Source organism: Lissotriton vulgaris, chromosome 3_2, assembly GCF_964263255.1.
Source record: "Lissotriton vulgaris chromosome 3_2, aLisVul1.2, whole genome shotgun sequence".
Lineage (NCBI taxonomy): Eukaryota > Metazoa > Chordata > Amphibia > Caudata > Salamandridae > Lissotriton > Lissotriton vulgaris.
Window position 1 is genome coordinate 153311897 of NC_141690.1, and position 19519 is coordinate 153331415.

Consider the following 19519-nt stretch of genomic DNA (forward strand, 5'->3'; position numbering starts at 1 on the left):
CTCCGACTGATCTCCCCCCGACCCCACGGACATTCACCCCGTGACGGGGGATCCTTCCGGCTGTCGTCCATCTTACACACCCAGTGGCATTGCAGCTGAGCCTTCTGATCGCCTGGGTGCACCTCCCCGCTGCCGACGGCCCCACTCTGCATTTCCCCCCGAGGCTACCTTGAACGTGACACAATGGCTAACTCGAATCGCAGGGGGACCCGTCCGATCGCGGACATGCTGCTGAAGGCTGCGACGAAGGGGGAGAAGGCCCAAACACCCCCGTCGCCGTCTGTGACAGCTGTCGCCCCCGGAGCGGGATGGCAGAGAGGCCCCTTTCACGAAAGCCTTCCTTGAGACCCTTTTTAATACCCTGCGCAAACACTTTCAAGCCCTGAAACAGGATTTAGCCAGTGAACGGCGAGAACTTCGCTGTGATGTGGATGGCCTGGGGGAAAGAGTGGCGGCGGTGGAGGAGTCAAGCCATGCCCATTGTGAAGACTTGGTACTTTTGCAGCAAGAGGTCCTCCGCCTTCGGGACCAACAAGTGGACCTCCAGGCACACGGGGAGGACCTCAAAAAACCGCTCCCGGCGAAACAACATACGGGTCCGGGGAGTGCCATTGAAAGCAGAGGGAAATAGTGTTACCATCTATCTGCAGTACCTGTTTCGGGATATTCTTGGTGAGCCAGCTGACTTTACTATCCGCATAGACCGGGTGCATAGGGTTGGCCAGGCGCGATGCGCCCCTGCCCCTCCTCCAGACATCCTAGCTTTTCTCCCGGATTTCCCCCTGAAAGAAAGAATTTTGAGAGAAGCCCGCCCGACTCAACCTTTTCGCTTCCGAGACAGCCCAGTGGAGTTATTCCAAGACCTCTCAGCGATTACGCTCCGGAAGTGCAAGACCTTCCGGGTGGTCACGACATTTTTAAGAGACAAAGGGGTGCCCTACTCCTGGGGCCATCCGTTTCGGCGGATATTCAAGTGGAAGGGAACCCTTCGTCAACTCCGCTCGCTCCGTGACACATGCGCCCTGCTAGGACTTGACCTGCGGGAGGGAGATGCCTCTCTGAGGCCATCACAAGATGACTCGTCGCAACCCTCTCGAGCTGGTTGGCAGCAAGTACGGAGACGACGTTCGCCTAAATCACGCCTGAGACCGGATCCAGCGACTGTCGCCATGGAACACGCATCCAAGAGGTGGTCAAGGACACGGCGGCTCCATCCTCAAGTGACATGGTCTGGGGATCTGCTTCTATTGCCTGACAAATGAGAGGGCGGGGGAGGGGCTGGGGGCCTCAGGGGTTGCCACTGCCACGTTTTCCTCCTTTTGAGACTCTACGGGCCTGATTTGATCTCGGATAGGCCCGGGACTATGGTTCAGATTTGGGACTCACAAGTTGGGGTTGGGGGGCGAGAGGGTAGGACGGGAGGTTGGGAGTTCTGGGGTCTGGGGGGTTGAGGGTTCGGGGTGGTCTGGGGGGGAGGCGAGAGTGGGAGCTTGTTGGGATTGGGATGGAGTTGGGGTTGGGGGAGGGGATGTGGGTGGGAACCAGTGTGCCGAGGGGTCTTACAGTGTTGAATTGCTCACTACATTTCCATCTAACGCAGAGGCGTGATTACGATCTTGGGACATCCCACTCACCCGCCTTATTATGGCAGACTCCAGTTTGAAGGTACTGACCCTTAATGTGAAAGGGTTGAACAATCCTGTTAAGAGGAGGGCTGTGCTTTCATACCTGGAGAACTCTGAGGCTGAGATTTGCTTATTGAAAGAAACTCACCTTTTGCCCAAGGACTGGAACAGGATGCGCTCCCGTGCCTTCCCTCAGCAGTTCTTTTCTTCTCTCCCAACGAAGAGGGCTGAGGTGGCCATTCTGGTATCTAAGCGCTTCCGGGGAAGGGTGGGGGACAGGGTGGGGGAGGTCAAGGGTCGTCTCTTGGCTTACACCTTTCTAATAGGGGACCGGCGCTTGACGATAGGCTCCATCTACGCCCCGAACACGGGACAGGAGGTTTTTTTTAAAGGTGCGGTTTCGGAGTTGCTTCAACCCTCTAATTCTCTCTTGCTCATAGAGGAGACCTCAATCTGGTTATGGACACGAATAGAGACAGGTCAGGGCATCGGTACAGGGACACAGGCGCTATTACAGCCACCGGTGCAGAGTGGCTACGGGAGAGAGGTCTAGTGGACCTCTGGAGGACCAAGCACCCTAACACGACGCAATTCACCTTTTATTCCCACGTGCACCACAACTATGCCAGGTTGGATCATTACCTTTGCTCCTCTGAGCTACTCGCGACCCTCAGCATTGTTTGCATAGTGCCTGCGGCCCTCTCGGATCATGACTCGGTGGAGCTGTCGCTCAAGATCCCTAAGCCCACCCGCCCCCATGGGTCGTGGCGGCTGTGTAAAAACCCTCCTGCAACGGCCGGACGTCACTAAGCGGCTTCATAAATGTATCACTGAATACTTACCCATTAATGATAATTCGGAGACATTGGTGTCGGCCCTGTGGGGAGCCCTGAAATCGGTGGCCCGAGGTGAACTTATCGCGATAGCCACGGCAGAAGCCAAGGTTCCTAAAGCGAAGAGAGAAGACCTCACGGTCCGGGTCTCTGAGCTGGAGAGGATTCATAGCCGCACCTGCGCTCCACAGGTCTGGAGACAATTGAAGGCAGCCAGGACCCAGTTAGCCAGCCTAGACACTGACAGGGCAGAATTCGCTGCTCTCCGTCTCCGCCACACGTATTACATTGGGGGTAACAAAACTGGCCGCTCTGGACGCCCCCATCCGTCTGGATGAGGTGCTGGCCGCTATATCTCGCCTTTGCCCGCTCAAATCCCCAGGCCCGGATGGCTTCTCGGCCGGTTTTTACAAAACCTTTAGTCAGCTGCTAGCTCCTGTTCTCACCTGGCTCTTCAACTCATTTGAAGGCCCAAGCTCCATCCCCCCGGACATGCTGGCGGCCAAAATAGTTGTGCTACCTAAACCAGGTAAGAAACCTACGCACTGCTCCACGTTCCGCCCTATTTCTTTACTCAACCTGGACATGAAACTCTTTACCGGAATTTTGGCTGCGCGTCTTGGTCCGTGTCTGCCTGGGATCTTGGAGCCTGACCAGTCGGGCTTTGTTCCTAATCGCCAATGCAGGGATAGCACCAAATGGGTTCTCCATGTGGTGGATAAGGTCCATTTCCAGGACACGGACTCTGCGCTGTTGGTCATCGATGCTGAAAAGGCATTTGATCGAGTCGACTGGACCTACTTACAATGAGTCTTGACGCGCTTTCGGCTGGGAGACCGCTTTAAGTCCTGGATCGCAAGTTGTTACCACCGCCCCCAGGCTCGGGTCCGCTTGGGTGGCCTCCGATCGAGCCCTTTTGAGATCCAGCGCAGTATGCGGCAGGGGTGCCCCCTCTCACCCCTCCTGTTTGCCTTGTACATAGAGCCCCTAACGCAAAAGATCCGGGATAACCCTGCTATCCATGGCATCACCTTCGGCTGAGAACCTCACACGGTCGTCCTTTACGCCGACGACATAATAGCCACTATCAACCACCCAGAACGCTCTGTTACGGCCTTTCTGGGGGAGCTGGAATCTTTTGGAGCTGTCTCAGGCTTTAACATCAATAGGAGGAAATCCCTGATATTGCCCCTTGCAGGAATACACCTGCATACGGAGGCGACTTACAGTTGACCACACAACTCCCATACCTGGGTGTAACTCTCACTTCCTCAACGGAGTCGATGATAGCTCTCAACTACAAAACCCTCACCTCCCAGATCCGGACCGCTCTTACGCGCTGGTCCAAGCAACCCCTCTCCCTACTTGGGCGTGTCGCGGCGGTGAAGATATCAGTTCTGCCAAAGATCTTATACCTCTTTCAAACCCTCCCGGTCCTGCCCCCAGCTGGGGTCCTTGCGGACCTACAAGCCGCTCTTCACCATTTCATCTGGGAGGGGAAGCGTTTGCGCTTACACAAACGGCTAGCATACCGGAGCATAGATGAGGGGGGGTCTTGGAGTCCCCAACCTATTGCAATATTTCCAGGCCTCCCAACTCCGCTATTTGGTGGAATGATATAGGCCAGAATCCGAGAAACGGTGGCTATTTAAAGACAGGGCGATGACCCAGATGTCCCTTTGGAAGGTTCCCTTTCTCCTCCTGCAGCACTGGCCGCGATACCTCTTGAAATCACCTATCACTCGCACCATCATGCAGGTTTGGGATGCGGTCGCTGTTAAAAGAGGTTTGGCAACTTTCCCCTCCCCACTTACCCCCATCCTGGACAACCCGGAGTTCCCGCCGGGCAATGACTCCCACGCCTTCTTGCAATGGCCCGATACCAGCTGCTATTCCGCCGGCCACCTTTTCGATTTGCGGGGCTTTCTCCCCCTTTCGGACATCACGCAGGGCTATGACATAACAAATCCTCAACTTTTCCAATACTTCCAACTTCGGCACTGGCTCACAAACCTGGCCTACGCCCCTCTAGTTGGTCGACAGATGACGGTCTTTGAGAAATGGCTGGTGACAAAAGACTCTGATAGACATTTTATTTCGGACATCTACAAAATGCTCATGCCCCCAGTCACACCAGGCAAAACAGCGGGCCAGAAGCGTTGGGAAGCGGAACTTGGCAGGGCTCTGACACCCAGGGAATGGAGCTATATATACTACAGGGCCTCACAGACCACACCCAATACTGCAGGTAGAGAAACGGCGGTGAAGCTGGCCATGTACTGGCATCTCACTCCGGCCCGGCTCCATAAGGGGAACCCAACCTGTAGCGCATTGTGCTGGAGGGGATGTGGGGAACGGGGCACCTTGACCTATCTCCTCTGGGACTGCTGTGAAGTTCGGGACTATTGGAAGACATTCCAAGACGACATTGACTCTACCTTCGACACTGAAGCCCCAAGATTTCCTGCCTACACCATCTTGGGCCTACCTAATGCACTCACTTTTCCCCTGAAATCGGCCAGGGGTCGCCAAATGGGGATCGCCATGCAAGCAGCTACGCAACATGTCCTGTCGCTCTGGGGTTCGACCACCAGGCCTACACACACGGGATGGCTAAACAAACTCTGGTTCACCTTGGGGATGGAACGCATCCAGGCTACACTTACACACACCACAGCTGCATTTCGGAAGGTCTGGTTACCGCTGCTATCCCTCTTGTCCAAAGAGTTTAATGAGATCACATGCCCCAGATACCTCCGCATACTGCGACTTACCGAAGCTACACATGACCCTCCGTGATCTCATGTATCATTGCAGTACTCACTACCTGCTTGCTTCTGAGATTGTTTCCCATGTACGGCACACTGGTTGGGGTGGGAGGAGGGGGGTTGGTCGGGAACGGGGGTGGGTTCCTGGGTTTTGTTCTTACAGTTTTGCTCTCTTACAACACCTACCATTTGTTGCCTTGGCATTATACCTCTGCTCTGGCATATGTATCTCGCCCACTGTTCGATTTATAGAGAAGACGTGTCTGTCTGTCTCGCTCGCATTATATGCCTACTGCCTCTCCATTGTACTGTGATGCCTGTTTTTGCTTTTAAAATCAATAAAACACATTTGAAATTAAAAGATATAAGAATGCAGTTAAAAAACTGCGAGGATCGTATACAGTTACTGGAAGCTGTATATGATGCCACCCATAGTGCTACGACCTTAAGTAATCTGCATGAGGTAAATTGCTATAATGATCTAGCAGACAATGTAATAAAGTACACATCCCAACATCACACAGCGAGCAAATTGGGCAAGGGGGGTCGACCGGGACGCATACTAGCATAGAAAATACGCACTGAACACAAACAGCACACTGTTACGCAAATAGAGGATGGTGCCGGACAAATGCACTATGACACCCAGGGGATATTAGCCATATTTGTAGACCGTACCGTGACTTTTATAAAACACAACACACAGCCACTGATCCCGAGATCTTGCAGTACATAGAAGACATAGTGCTGGTATGGCTGTCAGACTCTCATTGTGAATACCTAGCTCAGCCAATAACGGAGGAGGAAACGCAACTGGGTATAAAAACGTTAACGAATGGTATATCGGCAGGCCCTGATGGGTTCACCAGGGAATTTTATAAAGCATATTCAGAATTACTGGTACCACATATCCTTGAAATGTATGATGAAGCATAAAACAATAAGATCCTACCTCAGACACTGCGTGAGTCGCTTATCGTGGCGCTGTTAAAACCAGACAAATGTCCTATAAAAGCGGACTCCTATTGACCGCTATCGTTAATAAATACAGATGTAAAAATATGAGCAAAGATAATCGCCGCGAGACTACAGCCACTTATGGCCACGATAATCCTCCCCGATCAATCGGGTTTCATTCACATAACTTGAGAACAATATTTGCCCTCTTACACCAGTTGAACCCGGACCTGCAGGCAGTGGCGGTACTCTTAGATGCCGCCAGGCCTTCGATTCAGTTGAGTGGGCCTATATGTTCACGATTCTACGACAAATCGGATTAACCCCAATGCTTGTGAATTGGATTGCCCTTTTATACACTAAACCCACCGCACGCATCAAAGTAAACAGGTACATATCAGATAGCATATCTATACAGCGTGGCACCAGGCAAGGCTGCCCACTGTCCCTTTTACTATTCTCAATTGCGTTAGAACCACTTGCGTGTAAAATACGGCGGAACTATGATCTGGATACATAGGGATTCTGAATTGGTACTTAGACATAATTATTGAGTTGAAATTGACCGCATAGAAACACAGATAACTAGATGGATCACACTCCCCCTTTCATTAGCTGATCGTATATCACTAATAAAAATGGTATTATTACCTAAGTTGTTGTATCTATTTATTAATATACCGATAACACCCCCGACCGCCATATTTACCAGAATCCGTACAAATCTTATTAACCTGATATGGGCCGGTAAACAAGCCTGAGTGAGCCTCCAAACACTATCCGTCCCTTATAGTGCGGCCGGTTTTGCGGCACCTGATGTCTATCTATATTACTTATGTGCTCAGGCACATTACGCATACTACTGGTACCACCCAGTGAAATATCTGCCACATCTTGCGGTGGAAGATGGTGACGCGTATCCCATAGCACTGTCTAGCATACTTACACAGAAGCGGCCCCATCTGACCAGGCAGGAGATAAATACGATACGAACTACCTCCCAGGCGTGGCAACGAATTGGCCAATTAGCAAACAAAACACCGATATACGCCCAGAATTTTCCACTGGCTAGTCATCCCGGGCTATCTGTAAAGCAAGAAAAAAACAACATGTCCCTGCTAGAACAAGTAGGTATAACTCGATTGGGCAACCTCTACCCTAATGGCACTTTCATAACCCCGGATGATCTGTCGTACATCAGTAATCAATTGCTGCTCTTTCGGTTCTTGTATCATAGATTGAGAGCTGCCGTCAGGGTATTATATCCCTCCTTCCCTACTGAGCCTCCTATTCTACAACCACTACAAACCCTGATAACTACAACCACTCGCCTGCATATAATCTAACGACTGTACAAGTTGGTGCAAATAGAAATTGGTGCTGACACCCAGAAAGCTCGTGTCAAATGGAATAAATTATTAGACACCCCCCTCACAGACGAAGACTGAACCGCTTGCTCCACACTGATTACATTGCTCACACCTAATGGCAACCTCCGTCTAATTCATTATAAATATATACATCAAACATACCATACCCCAGACACATTATGTAAATATGGTTTGAGGGATAACGCCTGCTGTAAGAGATGCGGGATGGATCAGGCAGATTTTGCGCATCTCGCATGGTGTTGTGGGAAGATCAAGAAGTATTGGGAAACTGTGAATCACCACTTGGGTTTGATTGTATCCTGCACGTTATCCTGCACACCACAACTGTGTTTACTAGGCCTCAATATACCTTTGCCGTCTAAAAAGAAGAAACTAGTGGCAATAATGTTCCTACTTGCCAAGCGAAGGGTGGCGATGTACTAGGATAGTAGAGGGGCTCCTGCATTGGAAGATTGGATACTGGATGCAATATACTGGAGAGACAATTTTTTAATGTACGCGGAAGAACTGCCTAATGCTTCCAAACCCTCAGATATTTGGGGACCACTTACTGCTAATTTGCGTGAACATCCTGATCTGCTTAAGACAAACCGCTAATTCTATTATTTGATTGTTGGATAGGCTACTGGTCTGTTTATGACTGCTCAGCCATATGATATCGGATATTGTGTTGTATTGGATCTCTCAATATGATATACATCATATGATTGTTACAGATGTGACCATTGTTATGTACTTTTTTGGCAAAATCAATAAAAAAAAACAATAAAAAAAAACATGTGAACACGGTGAATAAAACATTTGTCAGCAAGAAATCCCAGAGGCATTTTTAACCTCACCACTTTTTCCTGCACAATTCACACAAAAACGAAAACCCGCTCTGCTGTAATTCAGGAGTTGAAGCGTAGCTGGGAACCCAATGATGATGCATGCCACCAACTAGGTTGTTGGGTGAGGGTTCTTCTTAAAAACCCATGTGGTTCCTGGCACTCCAATACTTATAGTAGAGTCGTCCTTGTTTAAAGATTCATCGGTGGGTCCTTCCACGTTGTTTTTGAGAACTAACCAGGGGAGAGGGATGTACCCCATTCATAGTCCTCGCTCTCTTGTTTGTTTTTTCGAATGCATACATATATACGCGTTACTTAGTAACGTTTTAGCAGCATGCTTAGATAACGCGTGGATGTGACTGTCTTACTCCGTGAAGATTGTAATGTTTGCACTCGGGACAGTCTATGTATTATTAAAATCTATATTTTGGAAATTCTTTTTTTATCTTAAACCTAAATTGTTTTGCGCATTTTATGGTAGCTTATCTTATTTACATTGTGTAATGCATGCTTAAGAGAATGACTTACATATTCACAGTGCCTTCTGTCATGGGCTGGGGCCTTGAAGCGGTAAAAATACACAAGACGCTGTTCCCCACTAAATCAACCAGGATTCAGTTCTGTGACTATCTGATTAAACATCCAGTCTTCTACAATGTTCTCAATAAGAGACGTATCAAAACGTAAACTTGTGTATAGTTTTCATTAAAAGGTGTATGCTGTTTTATATGCAGTTACCCAAAGGTGAAAGACCAACAAAAAAGTTATAGAATATTTAGTCTTTTTTGGTCTCGGCTAGACAGCGCATTCACTGTCTCAAAGAGATGTGTTATGCTTATTCTGTGGGTTTCAGCCTGCCAACAGGCTTCCTATTTGCTCACTCTATCGTCTGTCTCATATTCTTTGTCACCATTTGTCCATGGCATGCATTGTCATGCCTCTTCTTGTGTTTAGCCCACCCCCTAAAGCATGGAATAAGTACTTTGTAAATACCAACTGCTCCTGTTTATAGGATCATTTTAGAGCCTACGTTTTTCTTTGTTTTTCAGCACTGTACACGTTGTTCGTGCTTTTTTCCGCTCTGTCTCCTCCCACCCGCCCTCACAACCCCAAAATACCATTCCAACTTTATGACGTGCATTACTGCTTTCTTGACTTGTTTGTTTAAAGCTTTCCTCTTTCTGTTCCCCTATGCTTCCGTTTATTAACAGCGGGAGAGATTGTGGTGTAACTAAGTTTGTGCCTTGGAGCTGGATCAACATCCTTTGATTCTGGGCTAATCCCTTTCTCCATTCCTAAAAATGAATTAATTCAACTGATGCTCATGTACAGCGCTCCAATATCTTCGGGTCGAGTTTGCACTACAAAATTGGCGGTTTCTTGCTGAATACTTTGGAATGCATATTAAAATAGGGATGACCTTTCTATTTGCTGTAACGATTTTGCAATTAAAACATTATTACGCACCCACTTACTTCACATGCTCACACCAACAGTCATTCTACACATCAACGGGGCTCCGGCTTAGTGCTTTTTTACTACATTTTTAAGACATTAACATTGACCAATCCAATAGCTCTTGGATTGCCGAGACCTATCGGTTTTGTCAATACTTGTTAGCCATGCCTGACCCCGGCCCTCAAATTCACTGACCCCATGTCCCATTGCTCACAGAATCGGAGTTCTCATACTTTTTCTAATGTACTTCCTTCTGCCACTGATAAACGGTATAAAAGTCAAGCATAATCGGAGCATCTGGTCCTGAGAAAGAAAGGGGCAGATTTACAAGCCCCTTTTGCCTCCTTGCGCTGCCATTGCGTCACTTTTTTTGATGCAACGGCCGGCGCAAACATTGTGGCCAATTTACAACATGATGCATCTATGGAGATGCTTCACATTGTAAAGCCCTGCGTCACCTTATACCTGCGCCATGTGTAATGTATGCAGGCTAGGCGTTCCCATGCAAAAAGCGATGCAGAACTGACGCAGTGAAATTTACAACATTTTACTGCATCATTCTATACCTTCACTGCGTCAAAATCCCTATGCCTGCTCAGACCAGGCGTAAGAAATGACGCAGGGCTTTTTGTATGGGACTCACCTATCTGTTGTGGCACATTGCTGGAGTTGCATCACTTTCATGAGCAATTCTTTTGTGCTAATAGATGCTTCAGTATTTCTGCCTCATCTGTTAATCCTTGCGCCATGGAGCACTGTATTGTAAATACAGCGCATCCATGGTGGAGCAAGGACATTTGGCACTGGTGAAAGGAAACTGAAGCATCTATGCAGATCCGTCAGTTCCTTGTAAAACTGCCCCAAAGTATATTTCTTCCTCGCCCTTGTTTAGAGTTATATCTTCATAATAATGACTGAGACTGGTTACAAACTCATTTTAATTGAGGATATGCTTTTTCCTGAGACTTGTGTTGTGGTCACCTAATGTCATTATCATTTGGGAGAGTGTAAGATCTTAGAAAAAATTCCGAAGCCTGGTATTTATTTACATAAGGAAAACATTTTTATTACTACTCCTGATGGAGTGGGACTCCACAAAACTCAGATTAAGTTTGATCTTCTTAGTTTTGCTAAAAGAAGTCACGCAGCATTTCCTGAAACCAGCCAGCCTACTTCCCTCTATAAACATTGAACAACCTTAGAACCTTCTATCATGTTCTTTGATTAAAAAATCTTTCAATAGTAGCATGTAAAGTGGATAAATTGTGAAACAACAATGCATTTTAAAATATACGTATAGCAGAAGAAAAAGTAAAGAACTTTAAATACACTCACAATACAATATTAAACCAGACATAAGGTACTCAATTTCTCTAGTAATGATTTTGCATTTCATGCTGTGGCTGTCCCAGGAACCGATTATCTCATCAGGGCTAAACGTTGACAAAACCTTTTCTATGATGGACGGCGCATTTTCATTTATCCTGCAAACACATTCCTCGCTAGTCCTTCTTCTAGGTCTACTGCTGCTGCTACTGAGGAAGTGTTCTGTACATTGCTGCTTCTTAATAATGCAAAGAGTTTTCCGGCGGTGTTGTGTCTGCCGGGTCGAAGGGAGATGATCATGTTTCTATTTGCAATAATGTCCCTGTGTCTGCTGAGTCCGACGAGCTCCCGTGAAGCAGAACCCATCAGAGTGTTCGTACTTCCGCATAGCCACATGGACGTAGGTTGGGTGTATACCATACAGGTAAAAACAACACTACATAGCGGGAGCTGTAACATTTATTACTACAGTGCAAACCTGACCAAGCGGTCGCCGGTTCGGCTAGCCCTTGCACAGGATGGATCCCCCACTCACCATTGCTGCCGGTGGGCTTCATGATATGTGTAATTTTTTTTGACTTAGTTTACGGATAAAAGTGAAACTACAAGTCCCAGACTCCAATGACGTTCACTGAAAAGATAGCACTGTGGCATTGTCATACCACACAACATACCATCCTTTGAAGTGTGTCAAACTCTTTGTACTCTAAACTCTAAGCATTAGCTCAAAACCTTTCTCGTACTACAAAAATAAATACTTAATTGATTTCAGTAGCCCAACACAAAACCACTTGATCAAGCTCCTGGGAGAAATGTTCTTCTATTATTACAAGTGTTCAACAGGGACTACATGAATGCAGTTTAGATTGATTGGTGTAGATTTTTGTTTCAGTATTTATTGAACTTCTTATTTTCCCCCTTAACGAGCCATATTTATTTTCAAATCTAGGATTATTGTTCAGAGTATTTTTACTAGCTAGTTATGTGAAAAAGTTGCCGTACCTGTATTAACTTTAGCACTTATCTCCAGGTCAATCACTTCATGGGTTCTGATGTTGTCAACCCGTGCATTGGGGTTTTTATTGTCATTCGAAAAATAGGTATGAAAATACCCGTTGCTTATTTGTTTTGCACCTAGGAAGGAGTGTCTTCCTCTGAGGGTATTAAAAAAGCAAAAAAAACAACTGGGATATGGTTTGAGCTTAACCTGAACCTTGTCCTAAGATTAAGTGTTCCAGTTACATATTAAAGTTGTTTGCTCGAGTTGTCCACCGTGGTGTGATATATTATATCAGATCAGCAAAAGGTCTACAAAAAATTGTATAACAGATACGTTTTCCGAACCTTATTGTCTCTTTTGAACATGTGGTGAGAGTCATCATGGATATCACTTTAGCAGCGAGCACACGTGTGGTCTCAAAATGTATATGTTAGACAATTTATGACTACCCTGAACGAGTGCTTCCTAAGCCTGCTGGAAATGAAAATACGGACACACCTTTGTTATCACACAATTACTATATGGCTCTTTCTCGTTCTTATCTTGTGGGTATCGATTTCACCCCGTGGTGGGTTTTGTCAGCGGGCATGCTTGGGAGAGATGGAGACCAATCACAATCGGTGCTAGGGACCTTGAGCACCTGCGGCAAATCACGCCCTATCTGGAAGCCGGGATTGAAAGTGCTGCTCATTGTGACACCAACACTCCTGCCAGAGAATGAATGCATTTATGCCTTGGTAGCTTCAACAACTGTCCAATCAAAATCATACCTGGTTTTGGAGCCCTAGGTTCTTAAGCAGATTAGAAATCACAACCATGACAGGTGGAATGATTGCAACCAGACATTGGCAATCACTCAGGGCTGAATTACTGTCCTCGTTTTTGCTTTATCTGCATTCTTGTTGAGGCACCTTCTGGACTAAACCTAGATGGATCTGAAGTTTAAGTTTCTGCTAGGGTAAAGATGACAATTCTACAACTCGACAAAGCTCAGAGTTGGTTGACGTTACCCCATCTTCCGGCGTATTACCAGGCCGCTCTTTTAGATTGCATGTTTCAGCGTTCGGAAGTGTGGGATGTAAGGATCTTCCAGAATCCGGTAGGTTGATTTGAAAAGAAGTTTTTATTTCCTGACCATGAAGACCCACGACAGCGAGCTCCCATTCAGTCTGTGTCAGGCAGGCAACTGCCTAACCAAGGAATCTCAAACTGTATGGGGATTTGCAGTCAGAGTCACAATGGATGAACAGAATGGAAAGCATTTTGAATCAAAACAGATCACGAACAGTAGAAACAGCAGAACACAACAAGCTAAGCATACCCCTCCACCACATTAACAAGGAAAAACTAAGAAAGAACATAATCATTCAACCTAAAAGGTAATCTGATAGTACGTTGAGAGCGCGAAGACACACTCTTCTGGCTAGTTTCATTTTGCATAACAGAAGTATCGGTACAATTATCAATGTCTTTACAAATGGAATACAACCCTCATTACTGTTGATGTGTGATGGACTCGGGGGCGGCTCCTCCACGTGGGGTGAGAAGCGGAAAGCAGAAACATGACATGGTATTATGAATACCATTTTATGTTTCTGCTTCTCGCACTGCGAGAAAGCAGAATGGTTTGGTTGGGGGCGGGTGAGTGGGCATCCTACTCCAGGTAGGGGAGGAGTTGCTTGCCCACTGTTGTGGGTGCTGACTGTTTGGTCAACCCCAGGGCCGACCAAACCAGTCATGCGCACTCTCCTGTTTTCTCCATTTAGGCTGCATGCAGGGACCAGACCGGAGAGGGCCGCGAAGGTAATGAATTTTTTTTTAATAATGTATTTAAAATGACCCCTGCCCCCACTCGCAGGACTTGATACCTGCTCAGACACTGGGATAAGATCATAGCCCAAAGTAGAATCCTCAATTTCTTCTCTGTTAGCATAGACACGTTTGAAAATATTAAGTTGCTGTTTTTTTAAGCAAATAACATTATCCTTGTTTCACACTCCTTTCCCTTCAAGTAGAACAGAAGGCTTTATGTGCTAATAATGAGTAGGCAATGGAAGCGGCAAGGCCTTGGGAGGCCCTAGTACTAGCTTTACAGATACCTGACACTGACTCTGAAGTGGGCTCTGTCGGGGACACATTAATGGGTCCCCCCTGCTCGGCCTGAGAATAGAGCTGGACCTAATAATTTAGCCCGGAGGTGAATGATGGGAGTCCTATGAGAAGAACAAGAGGCAGTAGACGTTGTCCCCCAATTATACTGAAACAAGACACGAAGGAACTGTTACTACTATTGAAATGAGCAATAAGGGACCTTGACACACTGGATGATGAGGGGGGGAAGGGGGTTTCATTGCGATGGATCATTGTGATTTATACGGATTGCATTATCATACATAGACATTGAGTAGTCCTCATCTTGATCCTAATAACTTATGCGTGCATACATCGAGAAGTTTGCAGTGAAGGGAATAATAATGTATCAATAATGTAAGGAATGTTGCACTGTTAGGAGAGAGGGTGGGGGCAACAGGACAGATATGATGTACGCAACGGATGTAACTAATTGATATGATTGCAATGCGCTGTTTTGGAGAAAAATAAAAACATTAAAAAAAAAGTAGAACAAAAGGCTTGCTGACCCTTATAATACGTACAGGAAATGAAAAGTTGGACTTTCCTTTGCAGACTGTATACCGTGTTTTTATAAGCACCCAATCATTGATGGCAAAGTGAGTGTCCTTGACCTTGTGCTTACTATTGTGCAATAGTTTCTGCGCCAACTGTTTTGTGGCCAGTCTTTCTCACCAGTTGGGCATTGCTCTCCATATTTCTACTCTCCTCTAAGCTCTGACCTGCAGAAAACTTAAGGAACCAAGCAGGCATAAGACTAGAATTGGCTTCCCCCTCTCTGAGAGCCTTGAAAAGTGTAGCCCCAGAGGTAGAATGGGGCGAAGTAATATAAACCCAGGCCTTTTCTTGCAAGAAATCTGCCACACAGATGATGGCCGCAGAGCAGTTTGGATGCCTTCTTTAAGAAATAGATTAGCCCTTTCAATAAGTCCATTTGAAGTTGGACTGTAAAGGGCAGCTTGCAAATGTTTGACGTCAAATTTCTTCAAAAAAGAAACTTGCCTCGAAACGAAGTGCAAACCATTATCTGTGACAATGGAACATGGAGGACCCCCCACCTTAAAAACGTTTTCAAGGAAACAAATTACATAAGAGGTGTTTGCCGTTTCGACAAAGGAATAGTAAATCCATTTTCAGAAGTAGTAAATTGGCTAATAACAAATATCCCATGTCAGCAGGCAAAAAGGTAAGAGGCCCAGAAAAATCCAATGCAATATTTTTACAAAGCCTATCAGGAAAAGGAACAGGATGTATTGGTTGCTTGAGCATCTTCCAATGTTTGTACACATTGAGGACAAGACTCTACCACATTGACTAACTGAGAATCCATACCCTGCCACCAGTAAACTTGCCTCAACTTCTTGTAAGTGGCAGAAATCCCCAATTGTCCCTCATGAGCTAAGCTAATAATCTTGGGTCTGAGTTTAGTGGGAGGAACAAAAAGACTTTTCCTAGTACAAATTCTGTCTTCAAAAGATAGCTCTTCAGACACTTGATTGTAACACCTCATTTCAGTGGAAATATTTTTCAGATGGCCACCTGTATCTAGTATAGCTGTCAACCTTACCCAAGTTCACATCTTCCTTCATAGCTGCATCCCACTCATGATGGGAGATCGAACCATAGCAAGGAAACACAGCCTTGACAAGTCCCAATACACATTCTTTGTCTCAATATTCAAGCAAGTCACTACTTGAATCCACAGGAAGCAGAGAAATACTCCCCCCCCCCCCCTAGTATTCTCTTGACCATTCACTCATTGACCAAAAACAGCTCCTAACCCCCTTGGGACTGGCAGCAACAGAGATGAAAGATTTCCTTGCGGAAACAAAAGGTCGTTGAGCAGGAGCATTCACCAGAAGCACATTGTGTTCCCCATAAATATTATTAATTGCTTCCGTCCACATGAATTCAGTTCCTTTCTTCAATAGTCATCTCAAGGGCTGAACTGTATGAGCATACCCAGGCACAGAATACTACCAAAGCCCTAAAAATTAACGCAATTCATCATTATCAGAAGGGGCTGGAGGTTTCTGAATGGCCTCCACATTACAAGGTTTAGGTTTAATACCCTTGTTGGAAATGAGATGTCTCAAATATTCCACTTCTTGCACCAGGAGTTTGCACTTAGTGGGCTTGACTGTTATTCCTCTGTCTTGAAGGGTGCCTAGCACCTTGTGCAAGACCGACTGTTGTTCCTTCTCAGTTTCTGTAAAGATGACTATATCATCTTGAAACACTTGCACATGTGGCATATCACCAACAAACTATCTATCAACTTCTGAAACATACTTGCCACCGATGCAAGTCGTAAAGGTAACCTAAAAAATTTGAACCCACAATACGAAGTTAAAGGCAGTGAGAGATTGAGATTCCTCTGAAAGTTGTATTGGGTGATCTGCCAAGTGCAAGTCAATGATGGAAAAGAATTTAGAGGAACCAATGTTGGCTAACATCTCATGAATATGTGACAAAGGATGACAATCCACCACTTTGTTTTGGTTTAGGGACATCAAGTCCACACATAGCCTGAGGTCCCCAGTTCTCTTTTTCGTCAAAACAATGGGAGACAACCATTCATAGGCATCAATTGGTGCGTTAATGTTCTCCTCTTTGAGCTTAGTCAATACGATTTTGAGATCTTCCCTTATACTTAAGGGCACCGGTCTAACCTTATGAACCACAGGTAGAGCGTCTTTCTTAAGCTTGATGCAGTGTTCAAACCCAGAAACTGTACCAACCACATCTTTGAACACATTACAATGAACCTCAAACATCTTGACCACTACATCAGCATTAGGGCCCATTGAAAGCAAGTCTATAGGTGGCTCGCCCAAAACAATGGGTGGGTCCTGCCCAGGGCGTAGACTGATTCCAAGCTTGGCAAGGCCCTTCCAACCCAGAGTATCTCTTCACTTTTTTTTATTTACAGAGTTTTATATAGCGCAAACTTGACCCGAATCTGGTATTAGAGCGCTTTACATTGCACCAGTTATATTACATGAGAATACATTCATTTTGTTAGGCACGGGGATATTAAGTGATTTGCTCAGAATCACAGGATGTTCAGCGTCATGGTCGAAATGCGAACCCAGTTCCCCAGATTCGAGGTTGACTGCCCTAGCCGTTGGGCCACTCCCCTCCCTTTACTTCTACGTAGACCTTCGTGGTGATGGACTTTCCCAAGCACTCCACAGAAGACCAAAGGAAACTAAGAAGGTCAATATCTTGCTCCCCAAAAGCTTTGGGATTGATGGAAGGGGGAAATAAGACTGTTCAGTTTGCCAAGCCTTAAAGAAAGTTCTATCAGCCAAAATGGTAACAGGCGCACCTGAATCAGCCATTACATGCATGTGCTTCCCATCAATACCTGCACCATTGTTGGCCTCTTGATAAGCTTCCCTAAATCTACAGATGCAACTGCAGAGAAACTGACTGTTAAAAGAACATTAGAGAACTTGGAGGTGTTTTCACACAGCTCACTCTCAACATCCTCGAGATTCACACTGCTAACTCAGTTGTTGTAATTATCCACTGCTGCCGTTCCTCTACAAACTCCCTGAAAGTGACCCAATTTCCGTCACTTGTTGTATCTCTTGCCAATAGTGGGATAAGAAGGATTGTTACCAATGTGGTTCCTGTAACCACATCTATAACAGATTTGCTGCCCACGAGTTTGCCTACTCCTAAGAGCACTCCTGTTGTTAGCAGATTTATCCACAACTGCAAACACAACTTCCTCATTCACAATTGAACCCGCAGATGGTTGTGACTGCCCCGCATAATTCGACAGTACTTTCAAAGTCACCATAGACCTTTCAATACCCTTAGCCACATCCAAAGTTTCTGCTAAGGTTGGATTACGACAAGTAAGCAAACACTCTTGAATTTTTTGCTGGAACCTATATTTTTTCTGGTTTTAGAATCCTGTCCACTTTACCCCTTTTAATCGGTAGTAAAGTGCCTGAGCTCCTACTATAATCATGGTTGAATTGGCATATTTCTAATTTGGTATATTTAACTTACCTATAATTCCCTGGTATATGGTACAAGATGCAATGTAAAAAGCATGGCATAATAATCACAAAATAGAAAAGGGAGAAGGTGCATAAAGGAACCAAGAAACACCAATAATTATAAAAAACTTTGTTTCATTTAATAAGTATACAAATATTCATATTAAAACCAATCAATAAAACAACAAAAATGAAAAACAGATTACACAGAAACCAATATACAATTTATATACAGTAAATAAAAAATTATATATAAAAAGATTGTGGCAATCAATTATATTCTCAAATATATAATTATTGGTGTTTCTTGGTTCCTTTATGCACCTTCTCCCTTTTCTATTTTGTGAATATTATGCCATGCTTTTTACATTGTGTATTTCCCTGCTTTAAGTATTGTCATTTTGAACAGGGGGTCCTTGTTTTTTATATGGTACAAGATGTACAGAAAGCCTGACACATATTGTGCCATTCACTTCAGTGGCTGTGCAAACATGGCTTCAGGCCTCCCAGTGTAGCCTAAATGTAGCAGTATAAAAACTGCAATTCGACCTTTTTAAAGAAAACGCTTTTGGCCGGTCAAAACCTCCCTTTTAAATATCATTGAGCCACCCCTATATAGGCCTTGTGGCCCACAAGGCAGGGTGCATATTATTTAAGAGTAGGAAAAGTAAAAATGTAATGTTAACAGGTTCTTACAGTGACCAGCACCCAAAAGCTATTTTTCACGGTGGTAGGCCTAGCAGCCCTATGTAGCAATCTAGAGCACAGATGAAAATCCTACTAGTGTATCTCAGAACCAGGACTAGCTTGAAAGATAATTACACAGCTATTGTTGATAGTTATTTAAAAGCCAATTCAATGGATCGTCAGATTTTTAAATACATTTTAAGGAAAAGTAACTTTTAGAAACTCATCTTTTCTCTGTCTTTGAATAGGTGTGAAAAAGGTGTCAAACTTCTCTTAGGAGCTTCACTGTAGGTCACTGTGATTGACACGGGTAGTTATAACTTCTTTGAGCTTAGCAAAAGAGAGCATCGTTTTTTACATAACCGTGCCAAATCCTGTTTAAGTGTCAAATTCAGTTTTGAAAGTCTGCTGGGGTACACACTCAACATTTGGGGCACACTTCAAAAGGAAGTAACAGGATGCCAACGCAGTTCTTGTGTATCCACTGCCTGCCTGCTG

General features: G+C 45.3%; 1 protein-coding gene across 1 annotated transcript in view; it reads left to right on the top strand.

The window, feature by feature from the left end:
- Positions 1-11395: 11395 nt before the first annotated feature.
- The window catches only part of MAN2B2 (mannosidase alpha class 2B member 2), a 331173-nt gene continuing 323049 nt past the window's right edge, over positions 11396-19519 (top strand). Inside the window, exon 1 of the mRNA XM_086964114.1 lies at positions 11396-11612. Within this exon, the coding sequence (XP_086820240.1) occupies positions 11481-11612 (132 nt within the window). The 5' untranslated portion in view covers positions 11396-11480. The remainder of the gene's footprint in view (positions 11613-19519) is intronic.